Below are 17,679 nucleotides of genomic sequence, written 5' to 3'. Positions count from 1 at the left end.
GTTTATGGTCCTCAAGTACTTTTTGACTTTCCACTCTGGTACAGTATGTGTCTACTGGCAATACCTATACCTTTACTTCAATAGGTATATCTTACCGAATCCTGCTGCCCGTACTCTGCACAGAGGGGCATCATAAGGCAAGAACTGGGAGCAGTCGCAGTTTTCAAGACCAAACACCTTATCATTTTGTCATCATGCCACTATCTGCAGATTTTGTTGACATGCAACTGAACAAGACAATAAATGAATGAGTTTTGGCAGCAACAAATACCTGGTGCAATGCTATCAGTCAAGGAGCTAAGATGCACACAATGTATCTGGTATCTTTAGTATTGGGAATTACATACCTCTGGCTTGTACATGCCATAACAGTGCCCATTTATAGACACAATTTCTGTTAGCCAAATTTTGCAAGTGGAGATTGAATGCTGGATAGCTTACATGCAAATCACATGCGCTTCCACTAAGCTACATCCCTGAAGTAGATGAGCAGTTCCAGCTCATGAGGGAGGTAGTTCATGATCCTCTGTAGTAAATGAGTGAACAAAACATTTTTTTTCCATGTTTAAGTTTTGCATTAGTCATGTGGCTAAAGTTGTGAGCATTTTTAAGAAGCTTGAGCACACAATTTCTTCACCTGTGCCTTTCATGGCCACTGCCCAGGACAACCTAACTTTAAAAGTCCCATATCAAAGCTTAGAAAGGAGACCAAGCAATGCTTTACATTCAAAATATTTTTACCACCCCTGAAGAAAAACTGGCAAAAATCTAGTATTGGTATTCTGTATTAATGACTAGTTTTAATCAATCTTTCCAAAATATAGAATATATATAATGTATATACACACAGATGAATTAGTTTCAAGATGTCACATCTATCAGTATACCACACCTTTGCTCTGATAGTAATATACTACTATTACCTTATTTTATTTTGGTCACATACTCCAAAGTTTGTGGACACTTACTCATGAGACCTTGTAATTACAAGAAAGTCTATGTTTCTCACTGTATTTTTTTACGATGCCCAAATATCAACTTTTCATCACATGGCTTAACAATTACAAACTAAACGATACAAATTTCATTGTAACGACCCAGCAATGATAATTAGTATACTTTATGTATAAGAGTACATTGAAATGTTTCTTAAAATAAAGTTCAGTACAAAAACATATAAGAAAAATTATAATAATTGCAGTCATATATTAGGTAAAATTGATGGCAGCTAATGTAAAAATATCTGATCATTGGATTTTTTTCAGGTTGTCCTTCTTGTCGTTGTGTTTTAACGCACATATTCATTCTCAGCTAATGGCAAGCTAATGGCTAATGGCTTGTTGCCAGTTCATAACAATAGATGTATAGATTTTTAATCAATCAAGTATAAATCTGGTTCATCAATAATTTCTGTAGAACAATCTTTATGCTGATACAGCCCAGATTTGTGGTGCATGTGTGCGTTATCCTTTTCAAAGTGGCTCCTCCAGTGTCTTTCCAGTCTCAGTAGAGACCTGACCCTCCTGTGTGCCTGATGCTGTCGGTTTGGCTCAGTTCCATGGTGATTGTTCCAAGTTAGAGTCATATCTCCCCACAGAGAACAAGAGGAAATTGTGATGAAAGTTTGCGGTTGTAATGGACAATTAATGTGTCTGGTTAAACACAGGGAGGTAGGGGGGGCATTTGTCTTACAGTACTCTGCGAGTGGTGGATGGGTAAAGGGTCAGGGTAGTTTTTTTTATGACACCTAAGAAACAGAGAGATACACTTAATGAGAGATGGTCTGATTGTTATAGTTTTGCTAGCAAAATGGTTGTTGTATTTACTCCGGTGTGTGTGTACGGTTTGTTGCAGAATCCTACTGTAAATGTGAAAGGTCAAATGTTAGATACATACATACAGAGTTAAAGAGTACCTTGGATGTTGTGCTTGTCTATTGCTGTTGTTGTTGTTGTTGTTGTTGTTGTTGATATTGCTATCATGAGCATATAAATATTCTCTCTGTTCCTCTGCATCTAAGTGGTGCCAAAGTCTTTCAGTTTCCTCCTTTCTTTCCCTATAAACATACACAACAAGATGCATAAGGTGGATATAAAAAGTCTCCACAAAGTGTTTTATGTTTCATACAAAGTTTCTATGATGCAATAAATGAAAAATATATATGTAAAAAGATATATTTCACAACTTTGATGTCATGGAAAAACCAACAAAATTGTATGCAAACCACTGGGTAATAAATTCTGGGCTCACTGTTTTAGACGCCGACCTAAAAAAAACCACCTGACTAAAGCTCTGCCCCAAGAAAGTCCAACCAGCAACTCCAGGAAACAATTAGTGGATGCTGTTACTGCTGATCTCTGGAAAATTGTCCATAGTGTGAGTGTGTGAGTGAATGAGAGTGTGTGTGTGCCCTGTGATGGGTTGGCACTCCGTCCAGGGTGTATCCTGCCTTGATGCCCGATAACGCCTGAGATAGGCACAGGCTCCCCGTGACCCGAGAAGTTTGGATAAGTGGTAGGAAATGAATGAAAGAATGAATGTTACTGCTGAAAAACACTCTACTAGTTTTACTAACAAAAAGGGCTTAGAATATTTTCTTAGCAAGGGCTTTGAATTATCAATCAAAGATTGCAATGAAGAATTCTTTGTAAAATTCATTTAGAGAATGTGTCTATTATTGTGACTTGATCTTAAATGAAGTTCCAAAACTTTACAAACAAAAAAAAATTATGTGCTTCTGTGTCTAATTAATTTTACATGTTTGGGTCCTACTGAGTTTATATACTGTATATTATATAATATATGTAATATTGGATGGCCAGTGGGCTGAGCATCAAACAGATATTTAATCATAAAGATATTAATTGATGAAGAACACACACAGTAAAACCAGGTCAAATCTTTGAACCTTTTATTTCTTGTATTATTCCCAAACAATGATCTCTAATATTGATGAGGATACAGCTAAAGGCTTAATAGTGTATATCTGTTCATTTCAAACTCTAACACTAATATGCATGTGTGTGAAAATATAATACTGTTGATGAATTGAAGGGAATCTCTAAAGCTCCAAAATCAAATGCGCCAAGGTATTTTGTCCATGATGTAAAATGACCTAAATTATGTATTTTTATCATTTAAATTATATATCAGACTTTTTGACATTATAGATTTTATGTTATGATTAAGCCATGGGGGGTGTCGAAGACTAGTGGTTAAGGTTTTGGATTACTGAGCGAACGGTCCACCAAGCTGCCACTGCTTGCTAAATGGTAATTGGTAATAAATCAACTGTTGAGTCATTGAAAAATTATGCGTGTTAGACAGATGTGTGTTGCAGTGAAAGCTCATCTAGCTCTTAAGATATATGAGCGCCAATAAAACGAGTACATGTACAAAACACACAATATATTGTACAAGATATGAGATTCAAGATACGAATTCTAGTCTTTTAGTGGTATATGTAAAAACTAGGAGTGTGACCATGCTTTAGCCCATCTCATCATTTCTGCACTCTTCTCTTCTTCGGTTCCCTTTTCTCACCTTTCTAGTCGCCTCAGTTCCTCCTTCTTCAAACGCTCCAGCAACCATGAAGTGATGAAGAATATGCTCATCAACATTATGATGGCTGTGCTGACGATGGACAGAAACAAAGCCAGACGGAAGCCTTCTATATGTGTGACCACTAATAGGAGAGAAAATATATAGGAAAGCATTCAAAGGAGAGACGTGAATAAGAAAAGCATACAAGAAAAAAGAAAAAGAAAAAAGAATAAGACAAAAAAGTATTGTTCACATTTTTACAATTTCATCAAAATATCAAGTTAATAACAAGTCAATATTTTTGCCCTTTGTCAAGAAAATATAACAAAGATCATTAAAACTACATTTAAACTAATAATCATGTCTATATTCTTCTTATTATTATTAATGGCTGTAAATTCAAATATATGTTATATGCTGTTATATCTCTTGTGAACTGGCTTATGTTTGTAACTTTTTTCCTGTACTCAATTCTATATGACGTCAGTTGCACCTCCTGGTTGCAACATCGTAGCAGGAGACTAGGGTGTAATTATTAAACCAAACAAAATGTTTTGTTTTGTTTTAACATTTTGCAGCTAAGTATCAGAAATGCACTTTTATATTTATATTACATTATATTATACTATCCCAAACAAACACATTTACAGCCAATTAGGAGGAATACCCAGTCTGGTTAGCAGGCTTAGCTTTGCTAGATAGCTAACATGGCAAATGAATATTAATTTAATACAAATACCTATGTAGCGTGACTAGAATTTACAGTGCATTAAAGGAACTGGCTCATGCTCAGGTGTGTGTCTTACATCTACATGCTGGGATACCCCCGCTCCATTCTGTGATGTTACTTTCCTGCACACAGGTAATCCGGCCACCGCTGATGGCACGATGATTAAGAGGGCAAATTAAGGTCATCACTGTGCCAACACTGGTCCCATTTCCAGCCACTAGTTCAAATTTCCCCAACTGTGGAGGAGGCATGGAAGTGCACTGACCTAGAAAATAAAACACAGATCAAATGGTTCATCACCACGGATCTAAAGAGACAGGATAGTAAAATATTTTCTTTCATTTCTAATGTTAGAGGAATAATGTGCAAAGATGGCAGGTTAGAAATTTCCACATGAAATCATGTCAAATCACCTTATAAGAGCGGATTAAGTGATTGCAATCTACTATAGATTTTGAATCATGCTGGGAGGTTATTAAAAGCAACCAGAGAGAAAATATATATATATATAGATGGCTTTTGCATGTTCTCCTCATGCCTTGGGGTTTCCTCTGGTTAAATAAGCGGAGTCAACTGACACAAGGTCAACAACAATATTCATACTGTATAGGCTGTGGCATTCAAATAATGGGGGTGTGTGCCAAAAGAAACACTGCCCTCCCCATTACACCATCAAAACCAACCTGAACTGTTGACACAGATACCAAATTCTGACCCTAACATATGCATGGAGAAACAGGAACCATGAATCATCATGAACAGTTGACATTTTTCCAGACTGTCCAGTTTGCACAGCAGCCTCAGCTTCCGGTTCTTGACTGACAGCACTTCAATCCACCGTGCACTTCTGCTGAGCTCTCTGCAGGCCTGATATGCTGAGATCCTTTGCTGCTCAGTACAGTTGTAAAGAGTCACAACATTTTGTCTTCAAAGTTAATGTGTTAGAAGTGGAAAAATGGGCTAGCTTAAGGATTTGAACAAGTTTGAGGGCTAAATTGTAATGGCTAGACAACCAGGTCAGAGCATTGGTCAGTATCTATGAAAAGTGATCCAAGGAAGGAACAGTGGTGAACTGATGTCAGGGTCAGAGTCAAAGTGGCCTTTCCAAAAAAGCAAAAATGGTTCAGGAATAGTTTGAGGAGCACAACAAGAAGTTTGAGGTGTTGCCTTGGCTTACAAATTCCCCAGATCTTAAGCCAATCGAGCATCTGTGGGATATGCTGAACTTACAGGACTTAAAGGATCTACCGCTAACGTCTTGGTGCCAGATACCACAGCACACCTTCAGGGGCCTAATGGAGTCATGGCCTTGACGGGACAGGGCTGTCTTGGCAGCAAAACAGTGGACCAACACAATATTAGGACGGTGTTATGACTGGTTATTTACATTTACATTCCCCTTTATCAGCACATTACAGCACATTCTTCCCAAACCCTAAAAGGCCTAATATGTCTAATGATCAGAGTTATATGCAAAACTGCAATTGCTTGACTAACCATGCCTCCATTTCTTGCCTTGTTTACTTGCCAATAAATAATTTCTTTTAAAACTGGTCAGCTGATTCATTTAGATCTAACAAGAACATTCCAGTGTTACTCGACCAAATTAGTTATTGTTTTGGTTGAAAACAGGGCTACAGTATATGGCATTTTAATCTCTTTGAAAATGGAGGAAGCAGAAGACTGAAAGCAAGTGATAACGAAAACTGAAAATGTAGCTGGATCCTATAGATATTGTTTACTGACGGATGTAATTTCTCTTCTGTTGCACCACTGAGAAAAAATGAGTGAAAAAATGACATACAAGCAAACTTAGCTAGGTTCACTTTTTCACCCGCTTACTGAATCCCATGGCTCACATGTCTCCCTTATAGGATTTGTTTCAGTGTCTGTTTCAACATTTTTCCCCGAATGGCACCTGCCTTTTGCCACATCCTGTAGTCAAGTACATTAAACAGGAAGTGAGGAGTCAGAAGGGTGTAGAAAGAGACACGGTTTTACATATATGACAGAATAACTCTGAACTGCTATGTTTTTTTTTATCTTTGATTTCTTTATTCCAGTGATATGTTCAGATTTGATTAGTGTTGATCTATTTTTATTTGTGTCTTAAAAAGAATTTAATGCTCATAATCACTATCACAGTTTAAACATGGACATTCATTCTAAACCTGGTGATAATGTAGTCGTTTGTATTTCTGAGATAAAATGATGGATCGCTCAAAATTTTCTGTCTCTTCACAGTAACAAGACTGAAGTAATGCTCTTTGGCTCAACTCATTAGTTTCATAAGGCTTGGCAGTTTCCAAAAAAATTTTTTTAAATTAAATTAAAATGGTTTGGCTTCTCAGTACTTCAGCTTTTAGACCATTACTCCCCATAAAATGATCCAAAACTGATCTTTTAAATGTCTCATGCATAGGACTTTTTTCTGATTACTATTATTATTACTATTATTATTATTATTATTATTATTATCTGAAAATTCACTCAATATAGCCAATTGTTTTAATAGAACAGACATTTTATTTCTTTTCAGTTTCCTCTTCCATACAGTAGGGTTAGTTGTGTAGATGAAGTTTGTGTAGTTAGCTCATAACACATACTGTAGTTTAAAACCCACCAGATCTTTTTTTTCTTCTTCATTCTTCCCTTGTTACAGCAAACTGATAATTCAATAAAACAAAAGCCATCAAACCAACAAAAAAATCTCACAGATATGTAAATGAATGCTGTACGAAGGCACCCCGTTACAATAAAGGTTCAGTAGTTCATGTAAATAACCACGCAGGCTTACAGTAGATCAGATGTACGTCTGCATTTTTTACTTTTTAATAGATAAATCTAATACACATTCAGTATCAACTGACACACTTTTCTACTGTATTACTTAATATACTCCAAAGGGATCATACAGACATTTAAAATAGATTGTGTTCAGCTGGATAATGTAGGTTAGGCATTTGATGCTATCTGAAAAAACATGATATATATATATGTGTGTGTATATAAACGTTGGTATCGATGTGTTTTGTTTACCTTCTTGGTGTCTGGTCCGGTTTCTGTTTTTCAGCACCACTTTGGACTCCATTAGGCACACGGCTGGTGTACATGAACACAGAGACACGAGGCTGTGTAGACTAGTAGACTGTACACTGTCTTTTTTTCTTTTGTTGTTCAGAAATGCAGAAGTTCAAGTGCAACGCGCGTCACCAGTTGCATGTTAAAAAAAACACGACAGGAAGTTGCAGAGCATCTCCTCTCCCCTATCCTCTCTCTCTCAGTAGGTTTGCAACTATTGGTTGATTTTACAGCATGCAACAAGAAATAAAATGTAATAACCTTAAGCAGAGATGGAAAGAAAAAGAGGATAAATTTCCTTAAATAATCAGATCCTGCACAAGCTTCAGCACGGGAATGATTATTCATATAAACAGAATCGAGAAGGAGAAGACGAAAAAAAAAGGCCAGAGAGACAAAACAGGTGATGAGATGGAGAGAGATGGTCAGGCAAAAAGCAAGACAAAGTGACCACTAGGCCTAATGAACCAGTGCACGCTTGGCTTGCAACGGCAGGGTTAAGTTTGATTTCCGCCTCTGCTCTGTGTGTTTCGGTGGTTTCCTCTGCCAGTCCAAAGGCACATACTGTTCAGACTGAGTGGCATTTCTAAATTGTCTGTAGTGAATGAACGGGTGTACGAGTGTATGAGTGTGTGTGTGTGTGAGGACTGGCACCCCCGCCTTGTGCTCCCCTGGGTAGGACAAACAGTTTAGAAAATAATAAACACAGAAGTTTAACTGCAAGGAAAAGCAAAGACAGCATAATACTAGTCTAGACAGCATTGCTATGAGCCTGTCATTTTATACTTTCAGAAAGAATAGGCCTTGGTGTTATGCAGGATGGCGATCAGTCATAGTAACATATGAATGTACAAGTACAGTATATCCACCTATAACAGAACAAGTGCACACACACACACACGCAATATAGGAGTGTACACTGTGTAGTACGTCACTTCCTAGCAGTGAAACTACTAGCTAAACTTACTCAGCAGCAGCCTCAGATATACCACATTTACATTTACATTGTGTGTAGTACAAACTGACTAGAAAATTATTTTGCTAAAAATAGTGTTCTTTAAATTATTGTCACTATATTATAGTAAACTATTGTATTACGTTAATGTTCGGCAATTGTCTAGAATTACAGATCATTTTGGCTGGATAGATTCCTGTAAAGCTGCTTAAAAGCACTATACAAATAAAAATTAACTCAATGCAACTTGTGTGAGGTTTTTCAACTACTGATATCATTCTATACACCACTCTTAGACACTGTATCAGTTAAACACACATATATACAGCATATCAGCCATAACTTTAAAACCACCTGCCTAATATTGTAAAGATTTCCCTTTGTGTCACCAAAACAAGCCTTTTGAATGTGTGTTGTGGTGTTTGGCACCCAGACTTTAGCAGCAGATCCTTTAAGTTATAAAGTGGGACCTTCAAGGATGTGACTTGTTTGTCTGGTGCATCCCTCAGGCGCTGAACTGGATTGAGATCAGGGGAAATTTAAAGGCCAAGTCAAGATCTTGAACTCTTTGCCATGCTGTTCAAACCTTTCCTGAATAATTTCTGCAGCGTGGCAGCAAGCATTAAATGCTGTTGCCTTGAAAGAGCGTAATTGGTCTGCAACAATTTTGATGTAGCTGGTATGTGTCGAAGTAAACAAAGGCTTCCCAGCAGAACAAAGTCACTCAGATCCTTTATGCTTCCAGCACATCTGCAAGACCCGACAGTTTGCTTTCAGACAAATATATTCGGCTTCATTGACAGGCGCCACAACGTGTAACAAGGTAATCAGCATTATTCCCTTCCCCCGTCAGTGGTTTTAATGTTATGGCTGAGACAGCCAAATTACAGAGTTTATTAAGGAATAAAATAATCTTCAGCCCCAAACCTAAAAAAACTCTCCTTGTCTGTTTTTTTTTTAACTGTTTTGTTCCATTCCTGCTAAATACGGCATTATGGAAGACATGAGAGCAAACATTATCTGAATAACCCTATTATTATAGTATAATAGTACATATACAATAGTGCATATATATACAGTACAAACCACATCAGTTGCAAAGACAAGAGCTACTGTCAAGACGTACTGCTGCAAATGCAGTTAAAAAAAGTGTCAAGGTTAGAAAGTTCTAAAAAAAATGAACTCTAGTCTCAGGAACTGATGATTTATTTGGAAATATTTACTGACTTCTTTAGAAACCAGAACATTTTCTGAAACGTTAGTACAGTAGAACACTTTTAGTTTTAGAAAGAGATACGAGTCACACTCCAACCACAGACAACAGGAACTGAACTTGTTGTGTTGTTTATCACATTTCTGGGTATTGTTTGTGTTACAAGTTATGAGACTTTCGAAAGGAACTCTAACACAATGTAAAGCATATTATAAACACAACAGCGGCATAAAAGAAAAGAGAGAAAAAGAGTAAAGGATGAGACACTGAAACCAGATGTTATTTTATTGGGATGATACTTTAGTCACAATTCCTTTTTGTGAACACTTCTTGTTTAAAAATACAATGATCCTGGTTCTGTAGAGGTTAAAATCCATGTTCAGGAGACACAAATACTTGCAAGGATTTTAAAAGCATAAATTATAAATATGGGATACTACAAGCATGTTGAGATACATCTTCAAGCACAGCTAAGGCTTACAGTATTTACAGTACAGTACAAATCCTGCCGGTTTACTGAAGGGGTGAAAAAATGTTTAAAGAATAAGAGTGAAACACGAAGGTCATGTTCGGAAAACAAACTTCTAATGAGATGACATTACAGTAGAATAAATCAGTGATCCACAAACTCATCTTACTTTAACAGAGGTTCCTCTTTCGTAACTTCAAAAAGAAGCTACAAAGCCACATTATGTTGCAGGAGCTTAACACGGCGTGCAGACAAAAAAAAAATAAAAAAAAATGAAACCCACAACTAATTGCACAGTGACACAAATGGTTGAAGTATTTTAGCAAAGGTGAAGGTGAGTTAATGCTAAACAAGTAAGAACAGTTTTGCACAAACGCTTTAACGATATCATAAAATCGTTTGACTTATAATAATTCATATAAATTCACAAGAAACTTATCTATTACATTACAAAATCTTCTTGGTAATAAAATGAAACAGTGCATTTGGGAACCAGCCACACACCAGAACAACAGTGGCAGAGGAGTTGGAACAGTGCATATGTATGTGTACAGATGCATCCTGTCCTGTGCTTATGTGAAAGGAGCAGGTAAAATAGTAAAGAAGAACTAAAAACTTAGTTTAAAAAAAAGTGCTGATGAATGTGAATTCAAGTAAAAAGCCCTGTTGCTTCAATGCCTTGTTCTCATCGGCTCTTACGGTGTTCTGTCACGCTTAATGATGTCTCCAAAGCCTCCCCTTTTACAGCGAGTGACAGAAGCTCCACCCACCTGTCCATTATTTCAACATCCGGGGCACTGAAGAGCAGTGCATGCTGGGAGTGGCTGAGACTGAACACATGCTTGGCTTCTGACTTCTCTGAGGGTGTTAACATGTTGACCTCATAACCAGGTAGAGAGATGGTCCGGGCTCCTTGTGCATCCTGATGAAGAATGAAAATGATCAAATTATTCCAATGAGTGTTTCTGTCCCCCCAAATGTTTGCCATCCAGAGCTCACTAGATATTACTAGAGCTTTGACTAGAACTGGGTTTTATGGTCAGATGGCAACAAACACATAAACTGTAAGGTTAAACAGTATGGATGATCCGTAAAAAAAGCAGTGGGACTGTATGTCCTCCAAAGTCGTTAGGAACTTTGTTGGGAGATGTGATATCTTGGCCACTGTGGGAGATTTTGGAAATAAAACACTAAACTGCCTCTGATACAAAGCTAAAACTGGGTCAAGGATGGATTTTCCAGCAGGAATGTGATCCAAAATCCACACAAAAATGGGTCAATGACAACACAATGAAGTTGTATATGAAGAAGGCCATCTCAGTCCCCTGACCAAAACAGATTTGAGACCACAAGGTCAGATTCTGTTTTATAGAATGATGACAGATTCTGTGCTCTGAGTTCTCTAATTTTTAAGAAGAAGAATAGGGAACAGAGGGGTGCCAATACTTGTGCTTCATTCAGGATTTTTTGTTTGTTCCATTTCATTTAAATTTCTCTAATATTTTCAATTCGAAACTGTGCAAATGAACCACAAAGGCATTTCTCATCTGTACAACTGACTGGATTTGTTTAGTCGAGAATAGAAAAGAAGAAATGGAAGATGTTTAAAAAAATAATCATGTGAAACAGGGAGAGTGAAGTGACAGAGACAGACTAAAGGTGAGTAAGCACCAGACGGTCAATACGAGGTCAGGAGAGGCCTTGGACAATCCACCTGACCTCAATCTTCACAAAGACGAAGACAAGATAAACACAACTACACACACAGTGTTACCTGGCTGGTGGTTTGTAGGTAAAGTGTTAGTGGTTCTGCTTTTTTTATGGCCACACCGGTCTTAGTCCAGGTCTTTCCCTTCTCCTGAACCAGCAGGTAGCTGCATAGTACGTAAATGTCATCTGCCAAGGAGAGCTGCTTCTGCAACACCACATGAGATTAGACACAATTAGGCACAAGTATATTACCTGCTGATGTGTCATAGCAGAGTCACTGTGTGTGTGTGTTTGTGTGTGTTGGGGACAGATCTCAGGTTAAAGCCTGTACACATATTTAGATATACATTTACCACATAACACTCACATAAGTCATGTGACCTAAACTTTTTTTTTCCAGATGTGAGACAGCTGCTATTCTGTTAAGAGAACTGGAAGAGGATTTGTTGTTGTGTGGAAGTTTTGCGATGGCACATTTCTGTAAATATGTGGGAGGCATAATGCTATGAAACATGTTTCTCATGGTTCTTAATTAATGGGAAACGATAACTAACTGTGGAACAATATCTTCTGGTGATATTTTCTATTAGCTATCAGACTGACAAGAAATGACTCATTTAGGGTTTGATGTCTCACCTCTACGAATATTTTTTTCTTTTGCTCAACGTTGCCCCCTGGCGTCCCATCAAGGCCATGCAGGACTTCAAAACACTGCTTACACACGCGTGTGTTTTTGGTCTCTGACACCTTCGAGCATTTACCACAGACAGCCTGCAGGTGGCAGCAGAGACGTAATAAACAAACAGTCTCACACCTGGCACAATCATACAAAAAATATACAATATACACAATATATACAATATACCACTACCAACACATGTACAACTGAAGATTTGCTGATCATGTAGTAGTGGCACAATGCAACACATCATGCTCATAATGCTTTCATCCAAAATGAGTATGGGGAAAGAATGTGACCTCGGTGACTTTAACCATTGCATGGGTGTGAGTACCAAATTTGAGTATTGAGAAACTGCTGATCTACTGGGAATTTCACACACACACACACACACGCACACACACACACGCGCACACACACACACACACAGACAGAGACACACACACACACACACACAGAGACACACAGAGACATATACACACACACACACACACACAGACAAACACACACACACACACACACAGACAAACACACACACACACACACAGACACACACACACCAGTCTCTAGAGTTTACACATAATGATGATAAAAACATCCTGTGAGAGAAGGGTCTGCAGCTGAAAAACTTCAGAAGACCACAAAAACTTCCATTCCTGTCAGAACACGAATCATGGGCACAGACTCTCCAAAGTAAGACAGTTAATGATTAGGGAAAAAAGACTTGGTGATATTTTTTCTAAGCTTCCTCCGATCAGTTTGAGTGATTCTGTGCCCATGACAGCCTCAGATTCCTGTTCTTGAGATGATGAGATGATGTGGTCTTCTAATGTTGTAGCTTCTCCACCTCAAGGTTTCTGAGATGCTTTTCTGCTTACCATGTTTGTAAAGAGTGATTATATGAGTCCTTCCTGACAGCTCGAACCAAATCTTGCCGTTTTCCTCGGAGATCTTTTATTTTTACTCACAGAACACATTATTTTCACACCATTCTCTGTAAATTCTAGACTGTTGTGTGTGAAGATCCCAGCAGATCAACAATTTTCAAATTAATCAAACCAACCCACCCAAATATGTGATTATTAAATGGAATATTATGGATTGGCGGGAACACCTTTTAACTGAAAGCACGTATATATACACAGTATATATATAGTAAATGCTTGCAACTAAACTTTGTCCTAGAATATGAGCTACAGTATATATGAACTTACCGCTGAACAGTTCTTGCAGTGGTGCTTGCGTTTTGTGAAGTGAAAAGTTTCGTTACAGCCCTTACAAGTCTCTCTCTCCTTCTCTCTTTTCTTTGAACTCCTCTGCACACAAGATTCACACATGTACAAACACTTTAAAAGCAATGCAATGCAGCACAAGAGTGTCACAAATGAGTGCTTTACTACACGAGAGAGAGAGAGAGAGAGTTTTCTACTTACCCTTTCATTCACACCTCCATCTGAATCCACAGATGCATTACTCCATAGACTCTGTGTAGAGCCAAAAAACATCATGTTCAAGCAGTCATAAATGGAACACGACAATATCTTTATAATAACTTCTTTATTTTAATTACAGACAGACTCTAATGTCCAGGAGCACTAGTGTGTATCACAGGCTGGCAATTCCACAGGTTAAAGACAAAGGCAGTTTATTCTGAGTCGAGTGAACAATCCAGGTGGACACAGTTAAACTCACTCTCTCCAGAACTAGTGTTGCTTGTGGGCAGCATATTAAATCTCATGCTGTGCTTGTAATTTCATGCTTATGGAACTTGTTTGAGTTGCTGTCCCGGAATAAATCATTAATCATCTCTAACAAATTTTTAAAAAGCTAAAATATGGAAAAAATGTACGTAAGAAAAACACGGTTAATTGCTCAGCTGAAGAGATAAAGAAATAAAAAAAGAAAGAAAAGAACACTGTACCGGTGAGTCAGGTGTGTGTTCATCTTCACGGGATAAGGAGATGTTGAAGGCTTTATTAAACGTCTCACTTTTCTGTTTTTGTTTATCTATTGTGGCCAAGATTACCTAAAAAAGAGAAAAGAATACAGAGAGAGAGTTAGAGATAGATTTGGGGGGGGGGGGGGGGAGTGTTAGGGCTAGTTGATACTCATTTCATATACCGCACCATAAAATTTCATGGTTTCATTTGTATGTGTAAGATATCAGTTTCCCTTTAAAGAATTAAACTCTGTCAAAACATAGAGCACGATGAGACTGAAGTGTACAGCTGCAGAAACACACACACTAACACACTCACACTCTCACACAGGCACACACAAACACTCACATAGACGCACACATACACTCACATACACTCACATAGACGCACACGCTCTCACACCCACAGACACACAAACATCTTACCTGGATCCATTCCTGCTTTTCTTCAGCATTTCTGTAAATAAGAAGAACAGACAGTTGTAAACAAACAAAAAAACAAAAAATAAAACACACACACACACACATACATACATACACACACACACACACACACACACACACACACGCTTACCTGGCCTGCAGTTCGAGAGACCGCTGCTTGCCAATGATGGCAAAAGCATGAGCAAGGTTCTGCTTGATAGTCTCCTGAACCTGAAATATTAACGATCTATTAGTTCTTGCACACACACTAACACACTCTCACACACTTGCACACAAACACACTCACACACACAAACACACTCTCTCTCTCTGTTGAAACAGGGAGCGTTAATTCTATTTACAAATAATCACACAATTATACCTCCATGCCTGCTATGTCAATTTTCTCTCTGACGCTAAACTTCTGTCCCATCAGTCGCAACTTTGGCACACAATACAGCAACATGTTGTTGAACTGCGAAGAGAACAGACACAATTAAAGCACAAATACACCTGTGTATAAATGTTGAAGACAATTCAAATTTCACAGATTTTTGTTAGATCTTAATGCAATAACCACATGATCACAATTAGGAACAGATCTTGTTTTTGAATGGTGACTCATGAATAAAGACTCACCAGGTAGAGGTATCTGTCCTGAGCTGTGCCATTTTTAGCAGACATCTTCTTTATATGACCCTCTTTGATAAGTTCATTAGCTGGATTAACGATTTCTTCGATTTCCCCACCGAGTCGCTCATACACCTCCAGCAGCTTATTCATCTTCTCCTAATGATGCACACACAGCACATTAAAAGCCTTTCAGTCTGTACCATATGACCTTGTACCTTGTACCACAGGGTTGGAGAGATTACACAGGTGAAACACAGGTGAAACACAGGTTGAACACAGGTTGAACACAGGTTGAACACAGGTTGAACACAGGTTGAACACAGGTTGAACACAGGTGAAACAGGTTGAACACAGGTGAAACAGGTTGAACACAGGTTGAACACAGGTTGAACACAGGTTGAACACAGGTGAAACAGGTTGAACACAGGTGAAACAGGTTGAACACAGGTTGAACACAGGTGAAACAGGTTGAACAAAGACTTGCTTTTCTTGTACTGCACTGTATAAACTAGTAAACTAGTCATGTATTGGGATTATTTTGATTATTAAATCAATTTGTAAATGAGATGTTTTTTTTAAACTGGAAGTGTGTGTGTGTGTGTGTGTGTGTGTGTGTGTGTGTGTGTGTGTGTGTGTGTGTGTGTGTGTGTGGATAGACAGATAAATGGAAATTGATTTTATTATATAAAATTATTTTTTAGAATAATTAAGTGATGAATACTTATTACTCATTCATTCATTTTCTACCGCTTATCTGAACTACTCGGGTCACGGGGAGCCTGTGCCTATCTCAGGCGTCATCGGGCATCAAGGCAGGATACACCGTGGATGGAGTGCCAACCCATCGCACTGCACACACACACTCTCATTCACTCATGCAATCACACACTACGGACATGTCTTTGGACTGGGGGAGGAACCCGGGTACTCCGGGGAGAACATGCAAACTCCACACACAAGGCTGAGGCAGGAATCGAACCCCCGATCCTGGAGGTGTGAGGCAAACGTGCTAAACACTAAGCCACCATGCCCCGTGATGAATACTTAGATTTATTAAATCAAAACAAGAAAGAGAAACAGACAGATAGACAGATTAGATAGATAGATAGATAGATAGATAGATAGATAGATAGATAGATAGATAGATAGATAGATAGATAGATAGATAGATAGATAGATAGATAGATAGATAGATAGATAGATAGATAGATAGATAGATAGATAGATAGATAGATAGATAGATAGATAGATAGATAGATAGATAGATAGATAGATAGATAGATAGATAACTGCTTCATAACTTTCTGTATTTTTAAAAGTCCACCCATAATTAGTAATGAGTAATCAGGTAGACCAAAGAGAAACAGAAATTATGAGAGAAACGTATGCAATGTTACACGCTTGCCTATGAGGCTATTATCAGAGCATATAGACAGGAAGTGGAAACCATACATCCTGTCTGACAGCATGTTGACAGTTTGGGGTGGGGGGGGGAGAGTTACACTTACCATCTTCTTAATAGCAGCATTAGAGTGGTTAGCTGCTGTGGAGATCAAATCCAGAGCCTCTGAAAAAGTGAAACAAACCAGTCAACATGACACAACACGACATAACAACACAACACAACACAACACAACACAACACAACACACGGTTTAATTTAGAAACAGACATGACAAAGATGACCACAGGATTAAGAGCATCTGAAGAATGTGTTTACTCTCACACTGACAAACACAAGACAGAAATGCAATGACCTTTTAAGGCTATATGATGATCAGGTTCAAACATAACCCTATGCGATTATCAGGAATATTTCTGGTCATAATTTACCTCTAGATTAAATGAAAACTGGATGCTCAACCGTTCAAAAGTAAAACACAGTCAATGTCGATTAAACTTATATCCTTTCATGCATCCTGTGGTTATCAGTTCATGAGGATTTTATTAATAGTTTGGATTTGTTCATATGGTTCAGATAGCAGGCATGTTTGTGACATCTAATGATAAACTTCAGGAAAGGAAGTGATGTTTGCTTTTAGAGTAAAGTTATTATACCAATTTAATCTAGCTTCATTTATATTTAAAGTATCAATCATTATATATACGGTTTAACTTCAAATCTTTCTTTTGTCTCTTGTTATGGAATTAAGGTCTAATACTGTAAAGATATGTCTGCTGTGTAATTTAAAGGGAACACGCTCAAAAAGGAGGAAGCGAGGGGTGTTGTTAAGAGTTGAAATTGGTTTTAAGCACGCACACACACACTCACACACACTCACATACACATTAAGCATACAAAAAG

The 17,679-nt window shown here is 37.9% G+C and overlaps 2 protein-coding genes across 6 annotated transcripts in view; both read right to left on the bottom strand.

Moving 5' to 3' along the window:
* Positions 1-780: 780 nt before the first annotated feature.
* LOC113656301 (sushi domain-containing protein 3) lies at positions 781-7,468 on the bottom strand. Of its 2 annotated transcripts, XM_047800183.1 has the most exons (6): positions 7,313-7,419; positions 6,897-6,939; positions 4,350-4,538; positions 3,544-3,685; positions 1,916-2,056; positions 781-1,747 (listed from the first exon to the last, which is right to left on the bottom strand). In XM_047800183.1, the coding sequence occupies exons 3-6, from the start codon at positions 4,522-4,524 to the stop codon at positions 1,657-1,659; spliced, it is 549 nt and encodes a 182-aa protein (XP_047656139.1). In that variant the 5' UTR covers positions 4,525-4,538; positions 6,897-6,939; positions 7,313-7,419; the 3' UTR covers positions 781-1,656. The 2 variants fall into 2 exon arrangements, with proteins under 2 accessions (XP_047656139.1, XP_027023333.1); XM_027167532.2 differs by lacking the exon at positions 6,897-6,939 and having other exon boundaries at positions 7,313-7,468.
* Positions 7,469-9,774: 2,306 nt separating this feature from the next.
* Positions 9,775-17,679, bottom strand: part of fgd (faciogenital dysplasia) — a 46,089-nt gene continuing 38,184 nt past the window's right edge. For all 4 annotated transcript variants that reach the window (XM_027167282.2, XM_027167283.2, XM_027167284.2 and 1 more), the window contains 11 exons: positions 16,884-16,942; positions 15,382-15,531; positions 15,125-15,217; positions 14,894-14,973; positions 14,746-14,776; positions 14,302-14,406; positions 13,814-13,864; positions 13,595-13,696; positions 12,338-12,472; positions 11,766-11,906; positions 9,775-10,913 (listed from right to left, as the gene is read on the bottom strand). In XM_027167282.2, the coding sequence (XP_027023083.2) occupies positions 10,677-10,913; positions 11,766-11,906; positions 12,338-12,472; positions 13,595-13,696; positions 13,814-13,864; positions 14,302-14,406; positions 14,746-14,776; positions 14,894-14,973; positions 15,125-15,217; positions 15,382-15,531; positions 16,884-16,942 (1,184 nt within the window). In that variant the 3' untranslated portion in view covers positions 9,775-10,676. The remainder of the gene's footprint in view (positions 10,914-11,765; positions 11,907-12,337; positions 12,473-13,594; positions 13,697-13,813; positions 13,865-14,301; positions 14,407-14,745; positions 14,777-14,893; positions 14,974-15,124; positions 15,218-15,381; positions 15,532-16,883; positions 16,943-17,679) is intronic.

The sequence above is a fragment of the Tachysurus fulvidraco genome, chromosome 14 (assembly GCF_022655615.1).
Source record: "Tachysurus fulvidraco isolate hzauxx_2018 chromosome 14, HZAU_PFXX_2.0, whole genome shotgun sequence".
Lineage (NCBI taxonomy): Eukaryota > Metazoa > Chordata > Actinopteri > Siluriformes > Bagridae > Tachysurus > Tachysurus fulvidraco.
This window is presented reverse-complemented; position numbering and strand designations above follow the sequence as displayed.